General features: G+C 42.8%; 1 protein-coding gene across 2 annotated transcripts in view; it reads right to left on the bottom strand.

Moving 5' to 3' along the window:
- Window positions 1–1,566: 1,566 nt before the first annotated feature.
- LOC117957723 (thyroid hormone receptor alpha-like) overlaps window positions 1,567–17,644 on the bottom strand; it is a 33,463-nt gene continuing 17,385 nt past the window's right edge. The window contains exons 1-3 of one of the 2 annotated variants that reach the window (XM_034893740.1): window positions 16,369–16,793; window positions 8,370–8,431; window positions 1,568–1,761 (exon numbers count right to left, since the gene is read on the bottom strand). In XM_034893740.1, the coding sequence (XP_034749631.1) occupies window positions 1,601–1,761; window positions 8,370–8,431; window positions 16,369–16,400 (255 nt within the window). In that variant the 5' untranslated portion in view covers window positions 16,401–16,793 and the 3' untranslated portion in view covers window positions 1,568–1,600. Of the gene's footprint in view, window positions 1,762–8,369; window positions 8,432–16,368; window positions 16,794–17,644 lie in introns of those variants that run through there. The other variant, XM_034893738.1, reaches the window with a different exon arrangement.

Genomic DNA, 17,644 nt, shown 5'->3' on the forward strand with positions numbered 1-17,644 from the left:
TTTAAAAATTATTTAAGACCTAGAACAAAATACTGCAGCATATGAAAGATTTTTAAAGGCCTATCCATCCATCCATCCATCCATCTTCATCCGCTTATCCGGTATCGGGTTGCGGGGGCAGCAGCTCCAGTAGGGGACCCCAAACTTCCCTTTCACGAGCCACATCAACCAGCTCCGACTAGGGGATACCGAGGCGTTCCCAGGCCAGGTTGGAGATAATCTCTCCACCTAGTCCTGGGTCTGCCCCGAGGCCTCCTCCCCCGAGAAAATTGCTCGGTAGAGCGAGAGCTTTGCCTTCTGACTCAGCTCTCTTTTTGTCACAACGGTGCGATAAACAGAATTAAAACTGCACCAGCTGCTCCGATCCTCCGACCAATCCCACGCTTCATGGTCCCCTCACTCGCGAACAAGACCCCAAGGTACTTAAACCCCTTCACTTGGGGTAAGGACTCACTTACTACCTGAAGAAAGCACTCCATCGGTTTACTGCTGAGAACCATGGCCTCAGATTTAGAGGAGCTGATCCTCATGTAAATGTAAATGTGCTGTATTTATATAGCGCTTTTCCAGTCTTAACAACTGCTCAAAGCGCTTTTACATCTACAGGAAACATTCACCATTCATACACTGTGGCCGGGGATGCCGTACAAGGTGCCACCTGCTCATCAGATAAACATTCACACACATTCACACTCCGATGCGCAGCACCGGGGGCAACTCGGGGTTCAGTGTCTTGCCCAAGGACACTTCGACAATGACTGCAGGGGCGGGGATCAAACCACCAACCTTCTGATTGGCAGGCAACCGCTCTACCACTGAGCCACAGCCGCCCCATCTCTCATCCCAGCCGCTTCACACTCGGCTGCGAACCGATCCAGTGAGTGCTGAAGGTCACAGACCAATGACGCCATCAGGACCACATCATCTGCAAAAAGCAGCGATGAGATCCCGAGCCCACCAAACTGCAACCCCTCCCCGCCCCGACTACGCCTTGATATCCTGTCCATATATATTACAAACAGGATTGGTGACAAAGCGCAGCCCTGGCGGAGGCCAACCCTCACCTGGAACGAGTCCGACTTACTGCCGAGAACCCGGACACAGCTCTCGCTTTGGTCATTCAGAGATTGGATGGCCCTGAGAAGGGACCCCCTCACCCCATACTCCCGCAGCACCTCACACAATTTCTCCCGGTGGACCCCGTCATACGCCTTCTCCAGATCCACAAAACACATGTAGACTGGTTGGTCATACTCCCAGGCCCCCTCCAAGATCCTTGCGAGAGTAAAGATCTGATCCGTTGTTCCACGGCCAGGACGGAATCCGCATTGTTCCTCTTCAATCAGAGGTTCGACTATTGGCCGAACCCTCCTTTCCAGCACCTTGGAGTAGACTTTACCAGGGAGGCTGACAAGTGTGCTACCCCTGTAATTGGCACACACCCTCTATATATATTTTCTTTTAATCAAATCAAAATGTCTACTTTTTCAAATTAGTTTAGCTCCTCCACAATCTTTCCCCCTACCCTCTGGCATGTTCAGAAGTAGCCCTGGTTGGGAATCACTGGTTTAGTGAACAATCAACTCAAGTCTCACCTGTGTCAATGTTCATTTAGTAACAGGGAGATGATGTACTGTACCTTGCAACCCTCGCAGGTGATGCAGCGGTAGTGGTAGCCAGTTGCTTTGTCCCCACACACCACGCATGGCTCATCCTTCTCAAGGTAGCTGGGGATGTACCCTGGAACAGAGACACTAAGAGCTATAGAAGAGGAGGAGGAGGTTGAAGAGGAAGACAGGGTGGAATGGGAGGAAGGTGAAGAATGAATTGGAGTGAGGGATGTCGGTCAGACAGTGAGCATGATGAGGTATGGAAAAGGGTTTGAGTGATGAGGTAGGGGGCCGGAAAGGAAGGTGAAGAAGAACGGTGGTGATGAGGAGGAGGAGATGAAGGGAAGGAGGAGTGCAGGAGGAGAGGAAGGAAGGGGGCTGAGTGTTATCACAGGGGCCCCAAGGAAGCTCCTGTGGATTGGGAGACTGTGATCCAGGATAGAACATATCTAACACTGGCACTTTTCTGCACACACAGACCTGATTTCATAACAGCGTATGAGGTTCACAGGGATGTATAACAAAAGGCAGTGATGGGAATAATGGCATTATAAATAACGGCGTTACTTTTAAAAACTGTGTTTTTTTCTTCCTTGGTTAGCGGGCCGTGCACGAGACACGTTTATAAATGCTGACGATTGCCTGAGGTTGAGTAAACTTTCATGGTAAGCCAATCAAAGGTAGAGTTGGGCGTGTGTCAGTCAACAAGAGAAAGGTATGGAGTTATGGGAGGGGGGTAAACCTTTCCGGCTAAAGATTACCCACTATGGTCAGAAGACATAGGCACTATGACTCTAGAGTGGCTACTTGCTCCGAAGCTACAAAGAGTGTATACATTTGTTATTCATTTTTGCTATAGTGCTTAACAAGCATTATATAATGTTGCACAGTTGTGGCCTGTTGGGGGGGCAATAAATATCAAAAGTTCCAAAACATCCATGTTGTTTTATGTATCAATCCACTAGACATAATATATTCGTACATGGCATTTGATTGGAGGCTAGTCTCACTTTGTCCCACAGCAAGAAAGAAAGAGTTTAGATTTGTGTACAGTTTCTGTCCATTTCAATCCAAGTTTCCATTTTGTGGGCAACGTGTGTCAAAAATGATTTATTATTTCCAAATAGAGCTATTTATGTTATCTTTTTAAAAATATTGCAATGTCAGATTTTTCCAATATCGTGCAGGCCTAGTCTTAGGGCAACTAGAGCACTGTGCTCCCAGAATTCAGAGTTCCTTGGTTCCGAGCCTTCATCTATCGGGCTCCTCTACTCTGGAATCAGCTTCCGGTCTGGGTTCCGGGTGCAGCACATTTAAGAGTAACCTTAAAACTCTCTTTTTTGATAAAGCTTATAGTCATGGAGTGATGAGTTGCAGCCTGGCCCACCTGCTTCTCGTCATAGTCGTCAGATTCATTGACAAAAAAATCAATAATATAATAAAACTAGAGGGAGGCAAGGCAGTAAAGCCCGACCAGGCTCCTCTCTTTACCCTGCCTCTCTTAGTTATGCTGAAATAGTTTTAGACTGCCGTGGGTCTTCCTTTTGGCACACTGAGCTCCTTCATCTTTCTGTTCGTGCGCATCCATGTCCCAGAAATGCTTGTTACTAACCTAGCTCTGTGGAGTAATTCCCCGGAGTCCTTATGTTCTTTTTCCCCCAGCATCTTTCATTGGATCAGGGAGGCTCCAAAATCATGTTGCAGCTGTCGCCATGGTCCTGCTACCCGTCCTGCAATCCCGTTACATCGTGCTGTGCCTTGTAATGCCGTGCAGTGCCGTGCTATGCCTTGAACTAATACAAACTACTATTTTTAGTCACTGTTCAATTATCTTTTATTGTGACTGTTATTGCCACAACCCCAGCCGGCCGTCAGACCAAGAGCCTGGGTCTGACTGAGGTTTCTTCCTAAAAGGGAGTTTTTCCTCGCCACTGTTGCTCTGTTACTTGCTCTGGAGGGAACTACTAGAACTTTTGGGTCCTTGTAAATTATAGAATGGGGTCTCTATCTGTAAATTGTCTCGAGATAACTTGTTATTTATGAATTGATATTATAAATACAATTTAATTTAATTTAATTGAATAGTAAAAATGATACCAAGGATATACAGAATGTGTTAAATAATATGAGTAATGGATCACTGGACATAAACTACCCTCAGTGTTTTATAGACAATGCAATGAATCACGTCGTTAATGGGTTTAACAATTTCTTTGCAAGTGTGGCAGAAGGAATTAATAATCCACAGCCAGAAGGAGAGAGAAGGTTGTGGATTTTTTGACAGCAACCCAAGCTCAATGTTTTTGAAAGCAGCTGATGAAAAAGACAATTTTTACATTATTAGAAAATGTAAGAATAAAAGGTCTACAGACTGGAATGATAGCTGTGCTTCGTGAACTCTAGCAGCTGGAAGCAAGCCTGCAGGCCATTCTGATCCCCACCAGCAAGCCGGTGCCCAGTGTTCCGGACCCCCAGCGGCCGACCGCTGCCGCCGTGGACCTCCAGCCACCGACCTCTGGCGCCGCAGACCCCATCTGTCTACCGCTGCCACCGACGCAGCGGACCCCCAGCCGCGGACTGCCGCCGCCAAAGATGCAGACCCACAGCCGGCGCCCGTTATCACGGACCCCCAGCCGGTGCCCGGAAAGACTGCTTCCCAGGGAGTCAGCACTGTACAGTCCTCCATAAGAGTGGCCCCGGACCCTCAACCGGCGCCCGGAAAGACTGCTTCCCAGGGAGTTTGTACTGACCAGTCCCCCCTGGGAGCCGCCACGGTCACTCAGCGCCGACTGCCGCCGAAGATGCGTAACCCCAGCCGGCGCTAGCAAAGACTGCTTCCCAGGGAGTTGGTACTGAGCAGTCCTCCCTGAGAGCCGCCCCGGACCCTCAGCCGGCGTCCGTCACCACTGATCCCCAGCCGGCGCCCGCAAAGACTGCTTCCTAGGGAGTCTGCACTAGACAGTCCTCCCTGGGAGCCGCCGCAGCCGCTCAGCCACTGGCTACCGCAGCCGCAAACCCCCTGACTCTGACCGGCCAACCGCCCCCCCAGACCCAGACCGGCCGACCGAACCACTCAACCCTGACCAGAGACCAAACACCTCTGACCCCCGGCTGACGCCCGGTGGTCCCGGCCCCCGGCCGACTGCCAACATTTGTGGTCCCGGCCCCTGGCCGACTGCCAACATTTGTGGCCCTCGGTCGACGGTCGTTGTCCCCGACCCCCAGCCGGCGTCTGGGCCTCTGCCCTCCCAGGGCATTGGCACCCGGGGTCCCCCTGGTCCAGGTTCTAAGGATCCCCTGGGACCCAGTCCCCTGGCTTCCTCTGGTCCTGGCCTTAGTCCCAGTCCCGCAGGAACCCCAGTTCCCCATATCTTAGCCCCACTTAGGTCTAGTCTCCCTAGTCTTGTGTCCGTCCCTGTCTCTGTCTGTGTTCCTGTGTCCTTGTCTGTTCATGTCCCTGTCTGTGTGCCTGTTCGTGTCCCCGTGTTCGTTTCAGTCCCCGTGTTTCTCTCTATCCCAGTGTTTGTCCCTGTCACCGTCACTGTCCCTTTCACTGTTCTTGTCCCTGTCTTCCTCCCTGTCCCTGCGTCTGCCCCATCCAAATTGGTCCCTAAGCCCGATCTATCCGTAGTTAAGTCTGTCCCCTCAATGTCCACGCCTCTCTGATTTGTCCCTGTGCCTGTCCAGTCTGAGCAGGTCCGGTCCCTCCGTAAGCTCCCTTGTGCACCCCCGTGGGCTTTCTATTGCTCTTTGGGTGCCCACTCATGGGCTTCCTTGTGCGCCCCCCTGTGGGCTTCCTCGTATCCCTCGTGCGCCCCTCCGTGGGCTTCCCTGTGTCCCTTGTGCGCCCCCCCTGTGGGCCTCCTTGTGTCCCTAGTGCGCCCTCTATGTCTCTCCCTCTCCCACAAAGGACTGTGTTGTGTTTTTGAGAACTATGGACTGACTCAGCTTGTGATGGAGCCCATGCACAATAAGGGGCACACTCTGGACCTGATAGTCTCCAAGGGTCTGAACATTTCCAAGGTTGTGGTAACTGACGTTGCTCTCTCTGATCATTCCTGTGTTTTCATTAACGGCACTATCTTTGTGCCCAAAAGTGTCCAAACAAAGATAATCAGAAAAGGGTACATCACTGAAAACACCAGTGAAACATTTATACAGCTTTTCTCCTCCACACCAGCCCTCTCTGGGCTCTCTGGGCTAACAGTGACTGAGCTTGTAGATAATTTCAATTTTAAAATTACAAATGTTATTGATGCCATTGCTCCCACTAAGGTCAAAGTTGTCTCTGGTAAGAAAAGATCTCCATGGAGAAATGTCCTACTGGTGAGAACAGAAAAAAGAGAGTGTCGAAAAGCTGAACGAAGGTGGCGAAAAACAAATCTACTGGTACATTATAACACCTATAAAGAGAGACTTTGCATTTATAATTTGGAACTGAGGAATGCAAGAAGGTCCTTCTTCTCTAATATTCTCTCAAAACAATAATAATTCACGTGCTTTGTTTGCTATCCATATCAAGTCCAGGATATGTGTTGTCACAGTGTTCAAGCAAAACTAGTTCCAAAATGACAGAATTTCACATGATCAACCATACAAACCTTGAGGACATTATTGAAAATCACGGTGCCTTGATATTCTACCAGCGGGACTTTTCAAAAATGTTTCCAATTGTTTGACTTCTAATCTTCTACAGATTGTAAACACATCTCTTCTTTCAGGTCTCTTTCCACAGGCCCTGAAAACTGCAGTAATCAAGCCACTCTTAAAAAAGAACAACCTAGACAAGTCATTAATGAGCAGCTAGAAGCCAATATCAAACCTTCTGGTTTTAAGTAAAATCATTGAAAAAGCGGGTTTTCAACAACTCACCCATTTCTTGTCACTAAACAACATTTTTGATACCTTTCAGTCGGGTTTCCGACCACACCACAGCACTGAGACGGCTCTTGTCAAAGTCTTAAATGACATCCACCTTAACACAGATAGTGGCAAAATCTCAGTCTTGGTATTACTTGATCTCAGTCCTGCATTTGACACGGTCGACCATGACATATTACTAGACCGATGGGAAAACTGGGTTGGCCTTTCTGGCTCAGTACTAAACTGGTTTGAATCCTACTTAAAGAATAGGGATTACTTTGTGTCAATAGGTAATTATACATCTGAACATACAAATATGACGTGTGGAGTCCCCCAAGGCTCCATTCTGGGGCCTCTTCTGTTTAACATCTACATGCTTCCACTGGCTCAGATTATGGAAAACAACAAAATAAGTTACCATAGTTATGCGGAGGACACACAAATTTACATAACCTTATCGCCAGGGGACTATAGTCCAATACAAAAACTGACTAAGTGCATTGAACAAATTGACTGGATGTGCCAGAACTTTCTGAAATTAAATGAAGGAAAAACTGAGGTGGTTGTTTTTGGAGCACAAGAGGAACGATTAAAAGTCTGCGCTCAGCTTCAAACAACAATGTTGAAAACAACAGTCAAAGCCAGAAATCTTGGTGTAGTCATGGACTCAGACCTGAATTTTAACAGCCACATTAAGACAATTACAAAGTCAGCCTATTATCACCTTAAGAATATATCAAGGGTTAAAGGATTTATGTGTCAACAGGATTTGGAAAAACTTGTCCATGCTTTCATCTTCAGTAGACTTGACTACTGAGACCTGTAAAGACACCGTGTCTTTACAGGTCTCACTAAAAAATTAATCAGACAGCTGCAGCTGATTCAGAACGCTGCTGCTCGGGTCCTCACTAAGACCAAGAGACTGGATCACATCACTCCAGTTCTGAAGTCTTTTCACTGGCTTCCTGGATCTCAAAGAATTGATTTCAAAGTACTTTTGCTAGTTTATAAATCACTTAATGGTTTAGGGTCAAAATACATTTCTGATCTGCTACTACACTACGAACCACCCAGACCTCTCAGGTCATCTGGGACAGGTCTACTTTCTGTCCCCAGAGTCAGAACTAAACAGGGTGAAGCAGCTTTCAGTTTCTATGCTCCTCATATCTGGAACAAACTCCCAGAAACCTGCAGAGCCGCTGTTACTCTCAGTTCTTTTAAATCAAGGCTGAAGGCTTTCTTCTTGATCTTGCCTTTATTTAAATTATGTTCTTTTAATGTTTAATTTCTTATGCTGCACTGTAACTTTTACTTGTGTGTTTTATGTGTCTTAATGTTTCTATTTTTAATTCACGTATTTTATCTGTTTTTATTTTTTAACTGTTTTTATTTTTTTAACTGATTTTGTGTAAAGCACTTTGAATTGCCCTGTTGCTGAAATGTGCAATACAAATAAAGCTGCCTTGCCTTGCCTTGCCTAATCCAAAATAATCTTAGTTTTTAATAGAAAGGTCAACCTCCTTAGAAATCCTTTCCATAATGTTATCAGACACTTGGAACAATAATCTAAGCCTGTCATTTGTAAAACAAGCAGTTTTGTGGATGTAAATCAAAAGGTGCGCAATTGCCCTATTAACTTACATTGCAGCTTGTTTTGCTGACTGACAACTGCAGCGGCCATGCCAAATACTGGACAATTTTTAAAGACTGTTGTTCCCATCAGTCACTTATACACAAAAAACATAAGAAAATAGGGTCCAAGATAAAAAATAAATAACTTACCCTTACCTCCCAACATATCAAAAGACTAAGTGGCTTAAAAGAAACCTTGAATTGTGTTCACTTGTTTGTTCGTGAGACGTAAAACACAAAGAGGCAAAGGCGGAGATGCCTTACCAGACACGCTCTTCACCGAACACTGGCTGTTCTTACTCTTTCTCTTCGGCACATCTGGCCACCTGGGAGGGAGGGAGTGAAAGAGGATGGGGGAGAAAGAAAAGGAGAGAGTAATGTTACAACGCAAAAAACATTGATGAGTGATGAAAGTGATGAAAACGCATCCTTTTTCGTTATCCATTAATCTACCATTTTGCTTACTTGTATAATTTCCAAAACATAAATGAAAAAAACCCACTTAAAAGTTCTTTTAGTATCTTGTCAAAACAACTGACAACAGCTTAAAGTTGCAGTGGGTAGATTGTAAAGAAAATTGCCAGAATTTGAAATAAAGGGAGACCTCTTTTTGCAGCACAGGCACGGACTCCTTTGTCCCTCATGCCATCAGATTCTACAACTCCTCACTCGGGGGGAGGAGGAAATAGGGCAGAGAGGACAATACATACATACATACACACCTGGACTTACATTAATACCTGGTCACTTTATCACTTTAACACTGTACTCAACACTGACACCTTGAAAATAATTGATGGTCTTTTTTGTCTTTATTTGACAAATGTTCTTATTGTTATTGTTGTTATTATTATAACTGTTATTTTGTTGTCTTTATACTGTCTTTTTTATCTATTTTTTTTTCTTGCTAAAACTGCTGCTGGAATTTTCAATTTCCTTGCGAGTGTCATCCCAAAAGGATCAATAAAGAGAAGTCTAAGTCTAAGTCTAAAGAGCAGAACAGCCAATAGACACTCTCTCTCTCTCTCTGTCTCTGAAAGTAAATTGATGATTGGCCAAAGTGCGTGAACACGCATGTGCGCACGTGCATGTTCACGCACGTTTAGGTGCGTACCTAGCATGCACGCACGCACGCACACAACCTCTTCCCTAATATCTCTTTCTATAATTCTCAATCTAGCTTTTGTCACTCTCACAGGATGTAGTCTGCATTTGCTCCTGGCAGCAGATATGGATTAACGTCCTGTCTCCCTCTCTTTTTTTTGACTATCTATCCCCTAAGTCTGGTTGGTGGCTCTTCAGCCCCCACCCATTATCATTTTCCTTCCCTCATCCACAAAATCTATTTTTTCTATCCCTCCCATTTTGGCTACCACCCATTTCTTCCTGTCTGCTCCTTCAACTTTCCTCCCAGACATTTTTTCTCTCCTCTCCTCTCCTCTCCTTTTTCAGCATTGTTAGGTAACACTGCTCTCCTCCCTTCATCCCCTCCCTCCCTCGCTCACTCTATTCCTCTTTCTGGCTGTCAAATCCACTTTCCTCTTCCAACCAAAAAAGAAAAATCCTCCGATGTCTCTGTTCTTGCTTTGCTTCACGGTTGAGCAGACTTATTAATTGCTCTTGAGCAGACTTATTCATTCTATTGCTGTGCACATGGCCAGACAGTGACATGGTGGGAAACTGTCTGGTCTATGATCACTGTGAGGTGAGCTGCTACCATAACATAAACACCCACAATATTATACACTATTACAGTAATTCAATAAACGCTATTTTAAAGAATGTATGATAGTGATTAAGTAATACTCAAATTTGTTGGATGGTGGTGGCATAAAAACATTGGAGGCCTAGTGTCCTTTTATGCAAACAGAGCAATTTAAATAATTCTTGGTCTCTAAACCCTAAGTCAAAGCAGACATATATTGTGTAAAAGAAACAACTAAAATACTATGATTGTACAGTAAAAAAAAGTTGACATCTTTAAAAACTGGGACTACGCAATTTAAATCCATTCCTGGACACTAGGTGGCAGCAGAATAGGCTAATAACATATCTTATTGTTCTGATGTTGAACGTGGTAGCTACCAGTTGCCTATTTACACATGAAGAGGATTCAGAAACATTGTCATCCCATTGGAATTTTGTTTTTGGACACCTGACAGATGGAAGTCCAGTATTTACAGGTTGTTTTTGGCTGCATTTTAGTCTCCAACTCCTCAGGGAAATGTTCTGATTCTTTTGCTGCTAAATGCTCCACTTTGTTCACCAGCTAGTTGCTACCCTTGTGTCAGTGTCATTATTGTGGGCATGTAGCAGTATAGTGGGTTTATCATGCAAAGTTTGGACTGGATAAACAAAACAAAGTTAATTGAGGCTAAAGTGCTCTGTTTGCTAAACCATGTCCTCTCACTTTTGCTCTCAAGTTTTCCGTTCATGAAGAGCACATGCAGTTAGCGATGAAAACGATAAAAGAAAAATGTAATACCACATTAAATCATAGTCATTTTAAAACAGTGGGTCCTTGAATTGATACAGCAGTAGACACAAGCAGTCCTATCATTGCTGGCCAACGTCTAGGGATGCAAATTTTAAGCAATTTATGTAATGGATAGTCGACTGCCTTAACATTTGATTAGGCCAGATTTATTATTAATAATGAAAGATGTTCAACGCAAAATCAGAGGAGGCCAAATTAGGCTTTTTTTTTGTTTTAAAGCTTCAGTAGGTAACTTTTGTAAAAATGTATTTTTTTCCCATTTGTTAAAACTGTCACTATCTCCTGACAGTAGAATATGAGACAGATAATCTGTAAAAAAAAAAAACAAGCTCCTGTGGCTCCTGCCTGTGCTCCTACTGACACTTGCAGAAATACACCGCTCCCGGTCAGAAACAGCCAATCAGAGCCAGGAGGACTGTCTTAGCACTGTCAATCACTCTCGTGTACGCGCTGCTCATACCCCTCCCCCGCACAGCGCGTACCTTGTTCAAGCTCAAGATGTCGGTGTGCTGCAGCTGTGCTAATCGCGGAGAAACAACTTTTCAGGAAAAATGCCAATTTCTCGATTGACACCTGCTCAGAAAACAAAGACCGGCAAACAGAAGAAGACCTATGACGAAAAGCGAGCTAAAAAGAAAGAGTTAGACCGAGCCCAAAATTAAACGAGGGTCAACATCACAGCGTCTTTTCAGAGGTGGAGGGAGCTCCTCCTCCTGAAAGGATTCAACACAGATTCAGAGGTAGCCACATTTCTGCTTGACATGTAAGTATCTCTGCTTGATTTGTTTCATTTTTTAAGAACTACACAACTAAGATATCGATGGTTTCGGTATCACTGGTGATCGCGCAAATCTCATTTGACTCTGTAGCTTGTTGCTAAGTCTAACAGTTAGCTTGTTAGCTTGTAGAACGGCAGGAATGTTGTAGCTAGCAGGTGAAGTTTGACTTTACCTGCTAACTCCTTCACCCTAAGTATAAGCAATATTGTTTCGATACCTACATTTAGTAAGCCAAAATGCTTTTTGTCGATCACAATTAAATGTAGCTTAGCTATGGTGAAACGCGTTTAATTGTGCGCTGTCACTGTCAACGTTTGGCAAGGCAGAATACTATTTTTGATCATTTTTAAACATACATGTTTTGTTCCCCCTCAGGATGTAATTTGTAAATCAAATGTCTGACACAAATTCTTTATGCTCCTTCAACAGGTCAGACATGGCCCCAGACACAGAGAAACGTAAAGGAATCGTCTTCAGTCCAAATCAAAATGTTCAGTATTTCCTTGTGCAGGAGTACTTTGCAAAAAAAGCTGATTTATTTTACCCATATGCAAAATAAAACCTAAGACATATTTCTAAGATGTTGTTTTTCCTTGGCTTAGTGAGCTTCCTCAGTGATTCATCATTCCTACTGAAAGTTTAGTGTTTTTAATTGATCCAAAAGGTAATTCAGTAATGTACTGTGTAAAGTATTTACATATCTTTTAATATAAATATTTTAAATAAGCAATATTTTTACATTAAGTATTCAAAGTTTTAAAAGCACAGCACACAACAGCTATACGCCCCTCAGAATAAATCCCCTGTATTGTCCATGAGGATGTGGAAAGCATCGGTGGCCCTGCTTACTAGCGTGCACGTTCACGGCATGCCCCGCTGTGGGGGAGGAGCTGTGGAGGGAGGGCTGTAGCAAAGCAGAGAGCAAGGGGGAGGGACCTGTTAGGTGTGCTTGTTCTAATTTTTAGGCTAAGTCCACGTTTTCTCAGAACTCCCTACTGCAGCTTTAAAGCGGGCAAAAAACAACAACACCATCCAGACTTGACACCTTTCATATTAAACATAGTTATTTAATTCATTGCTGTTAAAAATATTGATTAATGCAGCTTTAAAAACACTGTGTATTATAAATTTCATACTGTGGTTCTTCAGCAATAGCATCAAAAAACACATTGTGGCATAAAGCAATGAATGCTGCTACAAAGCTTTGATTGGTGCTATAGCTTACGTTAAAACCCAACAAATAGAGGTTTTAAATACACCACCATGGGATCACATAATAGAACAGTGGCAATAAATGCAGATACAGGATTCTATTACAACATCATGAGGGCATCATCTGGAACATGTTGTGGTGTGGTGGCTGCGACAAAAACTTTACTTTTAAGTTGGCTTGTTGAAATCATCTCCCACACAATGAAAAAAAGGAAACAAAATCAAGCAGAAACTGTCACGCCCAGTCCCTGTGTCAAGTTATTGTTTTAAGTTAGCATCCCATTTTCTGGTTGTTTTTCCCATTTTCTGTATTATTTTGAAGGGTTTCCGTTGGGTTTCGTTGTCGAAGTGCCCTTGGGCAAGGCACTGAACCCCGAGTTGCCCCCGGTGCTGCGCATCGGAGTGTGAATGTGTGTGAATGTTTATCTGATGAGCAGGTGGCACCTTGTATGGCAGCCCCGGCCACAGTGTATGAATGTGTGTGAATGGTGAATGTTCCCTGTATATGTAAAAGCGCTTTGAGCAGTTGTTAAGACTGGAAAAGCTCTATATAAATACAGCACATTTACATTTACATGTGACTGAGTGTCAGCCTACAGATGGTGCTATTATATTGGTAAGTCACCACATTTATTTTCAGAAATCTCACCAAATGAACTTAAAGAAAAATTCCGGTCGATTTCCATTATGTTGGTCTGTTTTTTTTAAAGTTGTAGTACAAAAGTAGTGAGAAAAATTAAAACATTTGGTTCATTGTATACTGAGTTACCCTTCTGCTAGATTTTGCCCGCAACATGCTTGAACAGGGCAAGTTTGAAACATGTTTTTAGCTTCTAAACATACTTAAAATGCCAATACCAGTGCCTGGCCATGTCTAGATATTCCTTCTGATTGAACACAGTGAAACTGACTGCAGTAGATGTGACAGTAAGGCATAAAAAAATTTGACACTCGACTAGTGTGGACTTCACCGGAAAAGAAAAAAATATGCAGGTATGTACTCTGGCTGAATTAACACAGCTTTTTTACCTTTCTTTCCCATCCGCTGCAGTTACATTTTCCAATCATTTTATTAGATAACACATTTAACTAATACCTTTGCTATTGTCTTTAAAATGAGCCGATACTACAGGTATCTTGGAAGTAAAAAAAAGAAAAAAAGTTGATTTGGGACTTGACTTGCCTTAAAGGAACAACCATCACTTGTTGAAATAGGTGGGCCAACGCATTTTTTTTTTTTTTCTTATTGCATGCATTGTTTTAGTGCGTTGCAACACAGGCAGCGTTGCTGCTAGTTAGCTTAGCGTAGTGAATGGAATCGTATGTTGCCGGTTAGCATGTTGTGCTTCAACAAAATAACAACCTAATTACTTCTTGTGGCCTGGGTTGTTACGAGTACAAATAGCTAACTATATACAGTGAGGAAAATAAGTATTTGTATATACAATATATACACCCTGCTATTTTAAGTTCTCCCACTTAGAAATCATGGAAGGGTCTGAAATTGTCATCGTAGGTGCATGTCCACTGTGAAAGACATAATCTAAAAATACATGTCCAGAAATTACAATGTAGGATTTTTAAACTAGTTATTTGTATGATGCAGCTGCAAATAAGTATTTGAACACCTGAGAAAATCAATGTTAATATTTGGTACAGTAGCCTTTGTTTGCAATTACAGAGGTCCAACGTTTCCTGTAGTTTTTCACCTGGTTTGCACACACTGCAGAAGGGATTATGGCCCACTCTTCCACACAGATCTTCTCTAGATCAGTCAGGTTTATGGGCTGTCGCTAAGAGACACAGAGTTTGACTTCCCTCCAAAGATTCTCTATTGGGTTTAGGTATATATATAAATAGTTACAAAATCATACATTGTGATTTCTGGATTTTTTGGGGGATTATGTCTCTAACAGTGGACATGCACCTACGATTACAATTTCAGACCCCTCCATGATTTCTAAGTGGGAGAACTTGCAAAATAGCAGGGTGTTCAAATACTTATTTTCCTTACTTTAATATAATCGCTAATAGCTGACTGTCACAAGTTGATATCTGTCTAGGAAATCGTCTAGTCTTAATATGCATAGCTATTTGTATTCATTGTGAATACGCAGGCCATAGTCTAGATTGTGAAAAAATTCTGTCTAAGCCCGGCCCGCGTCATACAGAGCCGTGAACCCGGCCGTGCCCAACAGGCATTAAGAAATATGTGTCCAAGCCCATTTAAAATCTCTTTTTTTCTCATACTAATGACACATGTAGGCTAGGTTTTTTGGTGTGGAAAGCATGCTTTTATAAAAGGAACTGAAGGAAGGCATTTGGAAATATCAACCAATGAGTGCATCAGTGCACACGGGGTGCAAGCGCATGTTAGTAAGCGGTTGAATTTAAAATGTTCAATGTGTTAACCTTTCCTGCTTGCTTAGTTTCCAACAGTGGTGGTCAGAAAACCAGGGGAGACTTCTTACCTCCAGGGCTGACGTTTTTAAAATGAATAGCGTTGTTTCTGGTGAGCAAATGAATGAACTTGGCTTTCAGTTTGGGTTTTTTTTCGGACACCGCACACACTGTGTACAAAACTTAAACTTATTCCACCAACTCTGCTTCGGTCGCCTCTACAACACGTCTGCTTCCTTTCTCTATCTCTCTTCTGCTCACTTCCCACAAACTCAGACCCACACGCACTGAGCTCTCTTGCCCTTGTGTTGCCTTCCCAAAAAATTAACACTTTTGTTGACACATTTTATCGATGCTTTTAACTTTTTCTTACGTTTTTGTCCCTTTTTTCAACACTTTTTTCAATGTTTGTCACTTTTTTTGACATTTTCAACACTATATAACACTAACTTTAGTTTTACAGTTATTTTTGGAATTTGTGATCAATAAACTCCATGTATAGGAAATTATACCTAATGTTTGATTTAGAAAAGCAGAAATTAGGAATTATTTAGACTAAAATAAAAGGAATGTATGTTGATGTATAATCACAGACTGGAAAATGTCAACTTTTACTCAATACTATTTCAAAACTAATTCAATTGTTTTTTTCAATGCTATAAAATCAAATAAGACGCCCTAAAATAAATGAAAGTAGAGATTTGTACTTGCCAAAGAGTGTTGTGTGGAATCAATCATGTTATTTTAAGGTAATTAAAAGATACATTGATATAGGAAAACGGGTCAATTTGACCCGAGGGCAACATGAGGGTTAAAGGAGCGGCAGCACCATTTTACAACATGCCTTATCGCGTTGATGTGACCGAGCCCAACCATAATTTCTAAGTTTCTGTCTGAACCCGGCCCGGCTCGTCGGGGTTGGGTATTTATACCTTAGCAGGCCACGAGAAGTAATTAGTTTTTCTATTTTTAGTTATTTTTATTTTGGCTTACTTTTACGCACAACATGCTAAAATGTTAACCAGCAACATAGGATTCCTTTTACTACGCTAAGCTAACTAGTGGCAGCGTTGCACTGAACTACAACAAACAAGAGACAAAAACTGCGTTGGCCCACCTACGACTACGAGACTGTGATAAGCCCTATTTCAACAAACGGTGGCATGTTCCTTTAACTAAGAACTGGACATAATTTAAACCTTGACCCAAAAAATACAACTCAAGACTTGGAACAAATTGGAAATTCGCTTTGTGGGCACACACATACGTTCCTTACTTTATCGGTTGTAAACATGAGCTACGGGATTTGGATGCCAGCGGCAGCAGCACATACATTTTTCAACACACAGAAATATATTCACAGAAACACACCAACCTGTTGATGCAGTATGGCTGTAAGATATGCATGTTGCTCAATTTGCAGGAATCTCAGAAGAAGAGAATGCAACCCTGTTTCAGCCTCCCAACATTCAGCACGAGTCAGTGCAAGGTTCCACTCACCCTTAATAATATTAAACTTAGACTTTTGCTGCTCTGTTGGAGTAGTATTGCAATAGTGCCACTTCTTTAAAAGCAGAAGTCTCAGTGTGTTTGGCTGCAACTTTCGTTGATCTATAAACCACCAAGAAAAGGTCCTTTAATCTCCGGCCTCCACAAAGATGAACCAACCTCCCAGTGACCCGAGCACTCAAGTCCATCCGAGTAAAGTACAGTAGAGTCTAGAGCGATCAGCTGCAATATCTGAGGGAATAATGGCTCTTTGCCTTAGACCTCAGGCTGCTGGATGTAAAAACAGCTACTGTTTTTTCCCCCCTCCCTCCCTTCTATAGTTGCTCTGGTCCAGCCTCCACAGCTCCCCTCCTTTTCACTTCCGCCTTTGCTATTCTGTATTTATTTGATCTTTCTCCTCTTTCCTTTCTCTATTATTCTATCTCTCTGTGTCTGTTACCTGTTCTATTATCTTTTTGCAATCTTACTCCTATAACTTTCTCCCTTCCATTCTTTTCCTTCTGTTTTGCTCTTTTCATTTTGTCCCCAAAAGAAAACAAAACCAAACAAATGTGGTCTGTCTCAATACAAACTCAGTTAAGCTTCAATGCTAAGTAGTTGACATAACAAAAGGCTGAGTGAAGTATGAGGACACAGAGATATGTTATATGTCATTGATTAAATTAGACAATAACCTTACTAACCTCAAAGTCTAATCATGAACATGAACACGTTATTGTCAAGGGCTCAGAAATAGCAGGATTCAAAACTAAAATGAATATAATTAGGGCTGGCCAAGTTAACGCGTTATTATCGCGTTAACTGATTAATGGGTCTGACCGAGGTTTCTGCCTAAATGGAAGTTTTTCCTCGCCACTGTCGCACTGTTGCTTGCTCTGGAGGAAACTACTGGAACTGTTGGGTCCTTGTGGATTCTGGAGTGTGGTCTAGACCTGCTCTATCTGTAAAGTGTCTTGAGATAACTCTTGTTGTGATTTGATACTATAAATAAAATTGAATTGAAATTGAATTGAATGAAGAGACAGTAGCATATGTCAGCAACAGCTGAGAAGATTTGGGTCTGTGGGGAACAGGTCCAGGACCCAAAGTTAAATTAATGTTGAGGGATCAACTAAGACCACTGAAATTCTAAAGAATAAGAA

Source organism: Etheostoma cragini, chromosome 15 (genome assembly GCF_013103735.1).
Source record: "Etheostoma cragini isolate CJK2018 chromosome 15, CSU_Ecrag_1.0, whole genome shotgun sequence".
Lineage (NCBI taxonomy): Eukaryota > Metazoa > Chordata > Actinopteri > Perciformes > Percidae > Etheostoma > Etheostoma cragini.